The sequence below is a fragment of the Porites lutea genome, chromosome 2 (assembly GCF_958299795.1).
Source record: "Porites lutea chromosome 2, jaPorLute2.1, whole genome shotgun sequence".
NCBI lineage: Eukaryota > Metazoa > Cnidaria > Anthozoa > Scleractinia > Poritidae > Porites > Porites lutea.
The window spans coordinates 2,988,404-2,995,000 of NC_133202.1; the positions used below are offsets into that span (position 1 = coordinate 2,988,404).

General features: G+C 41.4%; 1 protein-coding gene across 1 annotated transcript in view; it reads right to left on the reverse strand.

Annotated features, from left to right (window-relative positions):
* Positions 1-648: 648 nt before the first annotated feature.
* The window catches only part of LOC140927414 (uncharacterized), a 6,302-nt gene continuing 353 nt past the window's right edge, over positions 649-6,597 (reverse strand). The window contains exons 2-5 of the mRNA XM_073377058.1: positions 4,221-5,125; positions 3,854-4,020; positions 2,815-3,055; positions 649-1,287 (exon numbers count right to left, since the gene is read on the reverse strand). Of these exons, the coding sequence (XP_073233159.1) occupies positions 718-1,287; positions 2,815-3,055; positions 3,854-4,020; positions 4,221-5,120 (1,878 nt within the window). The 5' untranslated portion in view covers positions 5,121-5,125 and the 3' untranslated portion in view covers positions 649-717. The remainder of the gene's footprint in view (positions 1,288-2,814; positions 3,056-3,853; positions 4,021-4,220; positions 5,126-6,597) is intronic.

Consider the following 6,597-nt stretch of genomic DNA (forward strand, 5'->3'; position numbering starts at 1 on the left):
CTGGGTAGTACTCCTGATTGGTTAAAACAAATTTTCAGCCAATCAGAAGCTGTTTTCTCAGGCTAACTATTAGCCAGCACTTAATGAAAGTTAGTTGTGTCGGTGATACTATTCTGAAAAACATTTTGAAGACTTCCATTTCCTTTATTGTATATCAGTGGGTGCAGGAAGAAGGACAGTATTTTTGTTGTAACCCTTCGTGAATATTATAAACTAATATTTCATGTACTGAATCGGATTTACTATAATTACAATCGCCAGTTTCATTACTAGCAAAAAAAATTATAGTTTCTTCTCTTTTGATTTCAAAAAATGGCCTTATATATCACAAATTTTGTTAAAGTTATGATTAATTGGTAACAGAACTTCGTGTCGACCAGTAATCATACTCGTGATTAAACAAATCGTCCGATTTTGGTAATCACTCGTATGATTACAGACCGAATTGGACTCCGCTCAGTCCTGTTACCATTACTTATCTATTATATCTTTTTTTATATGCAATTTTATCGTGTTTGATATGCAATGAATAAATGCTCCAACTCGACAGAGTTGTACTTGAACCAATTACTTTTATTATTACTTTTATTAGTTGACTAATAAAATGCAGACAAATGCAAGTTTCTTGCACAAAATACAGCCTCAGTTCCATCCTAGTTTAATTTCTTGCTCAAAAAAAATCTATGACACTGCTGTAGCATTTATTCAGGCACTGGACTAACCCAGCTGAATTTGCTTGAGCCCTGCAACGGCAGACTGGAAGCCAGCGTTGTAGTCAGTCGCCACCTCGTTCATGACATAGTCTGTCCGGTCATCCTTGTAGTTGTCTTTTTGATCTGGACCTCCAACAAGTGCGCCTTTCAGGACATGCGCATTGGGACGGGGATCCCGAAAATTATCCCAGTTGCATATTGCAGGGGCTGACGGACACGAGCTTGATCTGTGATGTGGTCTTTGAGGTGGATTGTGGCCAAATCCCACGACAAAACTGCGCCCGCTGTCCCCAAGCATGTAGCCAATCTGTTTCTTAGCAAACGCGCGGTAGATACTGGGCTTTAAGCCGTAGTCAGCGGCAACCAACGCCAAGAATGCTGTATTAGCTGCGTAGCGGTTAGATCCCCACTTTGCACGCCACGCAAGGCCTTTGGGCGTGTATAAAACGCTACCTCCAGGAAGCCAGCTATCAAGTGAAGACTGAATGGCTGTCTCGTATGACTTCTTTTTTGTTAATTGAGCTAACAGCAGTTGTGCCCCAGCTTTTTTATCATCCCAGGAAAACGCCCAGGCCTGTGAATAATGGAAAAGAAAAACAAAGTAAAAAGGTACTTTATGTAAAAGGTGCCTGTATGATGTCAGGCTCTACGGGTTACAACCACCGCTTGTTGCAAGAGCGCACAACATACTAATGAATTTATATGGGATTTGTGGTGACTAATTCTTCATTAGACCTTTCGAGTTTGTATGTGTTGTGTTCCCATAGCAGACAATTTGATGTTACTCTCAGAGAACTGTTTCTTTTAAATGCCGCACTATCCACACGCAATACGTGCATTCAGTTACTAATTAAAAAACAAAAGACAAAATTTCCTGGAGAAAATCGCTTGTTCTGAATTGGGAAAATAAAACCTACAAACTAAAAAGGTCCATCGACTATTTTTTGAACCTCCCAAGATACAGTATGTTGTAGCTATGTCTGACAAACAGATGCAGAGGGTGTTAAGGGTGTTAGGGTGTGTAAGTAAGTAAGTAATAACTTTATTTAACCACGGAATCCTTATCACTAAAAAGTGGTCTTCTAAAGAGCCGTGCACATTAAACTAAGACTTAAAAATAACAAACATTATTGAAAAAGTCCTATAATAAATGCTTACTAAGAAAATCTTTATGTACAATAGCGGAATAAAAACAATCTAAAGTGGTGGCCTGCTTAGCCTCAGCTGACAGGCTGTTTCATGTTACTGCGCCCCTATAACGAAAACTTTTCTTTAGGGCCTCAGTGTTCGGTCGCGGAATAAACAGGTTATGTTGCGCACCTCGAAGATTATGCCTGTGAATGGTATTAATGCTGGCGAATTTATCAGACAGGTATTCGGGTACAAGGTTATTTACAGTTTTAAACATTAAAGATTTCAGTTACTTAGCACGTCTGTCATTTAAGGGCATGAAGTATCGGGGCAGAGCTGGCATCCCAGCTAGACCCTGTAATTATGCGTGCAGCCCTGTTTTGAAGCTTCTCTAGTTTTTGGCTGAGACCATTACCGATACAGCCCCAGACAGCGCTGCAATAATCGAGATGCGCAGAAGAATCAATGACTTGTAAATAGTGACAAGGGTACTCTGGGGACATATTGGTCTTAGCCTCCTCAGGGCAGCTAGTACTTTTGCAACTTTACCGATGACTTCGGAGATGTGAGCCTCCCGCGAGAGTGTTTCATCAACCTGAACGCCTAGGCATTTGTAACTATTGACTCTTTCAATTGAATGCCTGTCAAGGGATATGTGTGGATCGCTAGGGAGCAAAGAGATTTTTTGCCTCGTGCCTGTAAACAGACATTTAGACATTAAGACTTAGACGGTTAGAATCGAGCCATTGCTTCAGTGTGCATTACTGTATTTCGTTGTATTCACTCAGATACCATAATCACCTCTTGAACCAATCGTAAAAAGGTAGACTTTCTTATCATAGAGTCTCGGAACTAATTGCAACGTACTACCTTGTCACGGCCCCGAGGCTTGAACATCTCCTAAGCGCTGGACGTGATCCTTTTTTGACTAACGCAACTTTTATGGCTGCAACTCTTCTTGTTAACCCACCTGTCCATTCATTCCAAACTCATTGTAGTATTTCTCGGCTTTTGCGAGATAAGATATGTCGTTTGTCGCTCTGTAAAGCCATGCTGCTCCCCAGACAAGCTCGTCCTTGTAACCACTGTATGAACGATAGAAACTGTCTGCATTTGGAATGGAATTACTGTACACTCCACGATACTTGTCTGCAAATGCATACAATTCTTTGGCGTGTCTTAATAGCCTTTTGGCGTACCTTTTAAAACCACTGTAACAAGCAAAAATATACAATGGTTAACTTTGATGAGGGGGGGGAGGTACTCCCTATAAAGGTGACGGGGGTGCTTGTTGGAAAATTTCAAGAACGCCCCTAAAAGGTACCAGACTCTTGTTTTATGGGCGTGCCCCTAATTCATTTCCATTAATAACAGGAACCAATTCAACGACAATAACTTGTATAACTGGCACAAATAAATTTTTCGGATCATAACCTTATCGCAGGCCCCTAAAAGGTACCCAGACAACTCTGACAGCAGTCATTTTAGGTTTTAGCACCCTAAGAGGTACCATTCCACAAATTTAAACCCCTAAAAGGTACGAAGGGCACACCCGTCACTTTTACAGGGGTGCAACCCCCGGGTTTGATTCAGGGTAGGCTCTGTAAAGGTCCGCTCTTAGCCTGCGTGGCAGGCGCTCGAAAGGGAAGGGAAAGGGGTTTTCGCGCGCCCAAATATTCCTTTCTCCTTCCCTTTCGAACGCCTGCCACTCAGGCTAGTCTGCTGTGTGCTAGTTAGTGCACGTAAGAAGTTTATTAAAATTAAAGGATACCCTTCAGAAAACGCTTGCGAGTAAAAAGAGTAACAAAATCATGTTTTTTGTCATCGAAAAGCGTCTCGTTTTCTTTCATTACAAAGGGATTTTCTGGAAGGAGGCCTCTTCAGTGAATAACCTCTAGGGAAATTACCCCCAGCCTCAAACCATTCACGTCTTTTTTACAATGGATTGTACTCTAATTTAATTATACACTGGATTGTACTCTAATTTAGTCATACACGAAATCGCTTACGTAGTATTTCGCGCTTTAAACGCGATAGAGGAAGCAGCCAGTGCTCCCGCCGTTTCAGCGGCTAAGTCTGATCCAGGTTTCTGCGGGGTGATCTTAAAAGCGGGTCTTGTCATCGTCATATCCTCCGGTCTACCCCAGTATGCGTGGTCAACATGCCCGTCTCCTACCTGAGAATTAAAATACATATATTCGTCTATTTTGCTGACTAACAGAAAAACAATAAAAAAAACTGTGCCAACCAGATTGTGCCGCTTCTGGGACGCCAAAAGCACTTTTGAATTTGGATTCCGTGGCTAAAAAAATAATGGTAAAGACTTGACAGATGGCTTCCTTGGATCTAAATAGACTGAACTTATCAGCAGCGTACCTGGCCATAAAACTCTTCTTTTTTCGTGTGCGCTTTTATGAAGTAATCGGTCGCCCACTTGATGCTGTATAACGCTTTACTATATTGGCCAGCGGCTTGGTACGCCTTTTTATATTCAACTAAGCCCCAGGCCAGCACGGTGACGGAGGAAGCCATTGGAAAGCCGAACTTGACGTAATCACCTGCGTCATACCATCCACCAGTTAAATCCTGCCCATTCTCCCCCGTATCGTTCAGTGCCGAGTCTTTTCTCCATTTCACCCGATTATTCTTCGGAAGTTTTCCCGAGCGCTGGGCCTCGTAAAATAGAATTGATAACTTCAGCACCTCCCCATAGTTATACTTGTCAGGCTTTTGAGGTGGTACAGTGATCGGTCTACTGGATGGTGTGGGCAGAGGAGGTTTAGTAGTTGTTGCTTGAGTAGAACTGACCCGATTTGAGATTGGGCGAGAGGAACTGGGACCGTTTGTTTGTGGCTGAGGTGAGCTGGGACCAACCGTTGGAGGCTCGACCGTCGGCGGTGCTCCACGCTTGAACACCACTGAGCCAGTTGGAGGATCACTGTCCAATTCAGATTTCTGTGCAACGAAATAAAGCTCAAAAAGGTCACCTTTCCACATCTGTGCGTTCCAGATCATATTTCTCATGGTGTAGACTTTGTCGTTCTGATTTGTAACGATCTCCGCGCGCCAGATTTCCAGGTTCGGAGTAGGGACTGGGAATGAGAGAATCATGGTCCACCCGTCAGTGACGTCATCTGCGAGGTTGAGAGTGATTTTTCCCTTGAAGCCTGTGTTCCAGTTATCGACAACCTTAGTTTGAGTCTTCTCCCCAGGGATTCCGGGAAAACAATGGAAAAGAAAGATTGATAACAGCAGCATCCAAGACATTGTGAACATCTATTCTGAAAAGAAATGTAACAGAGACCCGATTCAATCGTCGAACATCAAATGTGCCGGGACTTAAGCTAAGCTCGACGTTTGAAGCTGGCCAATAAGAAATAAGATCAATAAGATCAATAAGATCTCTTAAAATTACTCATTGTTATTTCTACATGCCGGTGATTGCTTTTTGCCGACCGAAAAACTCAAAAATGGAAAAAGACAACATTTAGACTTAACTCGAGAGGTTGGCTTTTTCTTGCAAGGCTAATGGCTCGTTTTTGACTCGGACTCGTGTTTAATTATGGCCCGTGCCAATGATGAACCTCAATGAAAAACGCACGAAGACATGAATTATGTTCTTACCTATTGTCGGGACCAAGCAATATTTCGCGGCCTGTCGAAAAAGTAGATTAAAGAGAGTTCAAGATACCACAACGGCGACGTCGGCGTAAACGTCACTTGAGAAGTGATTTCAAGTTCGCGATCTTTCAATCTCCATCGCGATTTTTCCAAGTGAACTCGCTTACTTTATCAAATGGAGGTGAACTTCTTTGAAGTTGAACTCCTAAGAACCCTATCCAAGTTTAGAAAAAGGAAGAAACTTTCGTCGTTGCTTTTTTATGTCCTCTACAAAACTCGAAATTTGGCATGTTCACGTTGTAGTCTTACAGTGACCGGCTGACAAAGAAATGTACAAAAAACTCTACTACATGTGCAATGTTTTTCCTATTCAAAATATTGCTATATTTTGACGTTCTCGTTGCTCTCGCCGTCATGGCATCTTAAACGCCCTGATATATATCCCGCACAGGAAACCTCTCCCTGGCAAAAACGTCACGACAAGGTAGTATGTATACTAGGTACTTATTTGCCTTACGATCTACTTTATGGCTGGCCAAAAATAAGAAAGGTTTCGTAACAATCACTCTTCGAATTTCTATTAAAACGACAAAAAAAACGCATTCAGCGACATCCATGAATGATACATTTCTTTTTTTCTCCTACCAAAACATTTTCATGATTATAGTTTGCTCTCTCAAACCTTTAAAATATGTTGTTAAATAATAGTAAGTATTGATACAGCGGTCTTTGACTTCAGCCGAAAGAAAACCGACAATATTAAACCATCCAAATAAGGAAACTCGAGTGACCACTGGTGTTAGCGGATTGTGCTTCAATATTTGTCATGGAAAACGTTTATGTAATTTCTTGAATTTTCTATAAGCTTTCCTTTTTCAGTCAATAGCTATAGAACTAAACGCAAATAGTTATTAGGTCTTATTATAACCTCACAATGCAGTGTTTTGAAGTCTTTGGAAAGGTATTTACTAAAAGTAAATAGATGGGTTTGCACATTTTTTTACGATGCCATTTTTAGTGATCCTTTTTTGTACCAAACCAATACAAAAAACTAAATTTGTCAATATGTTATGCTTTGGGAGATCGTCTATATGTTGAAATGCCTTCATACTTTTCCCACCTAGTTTAGTTG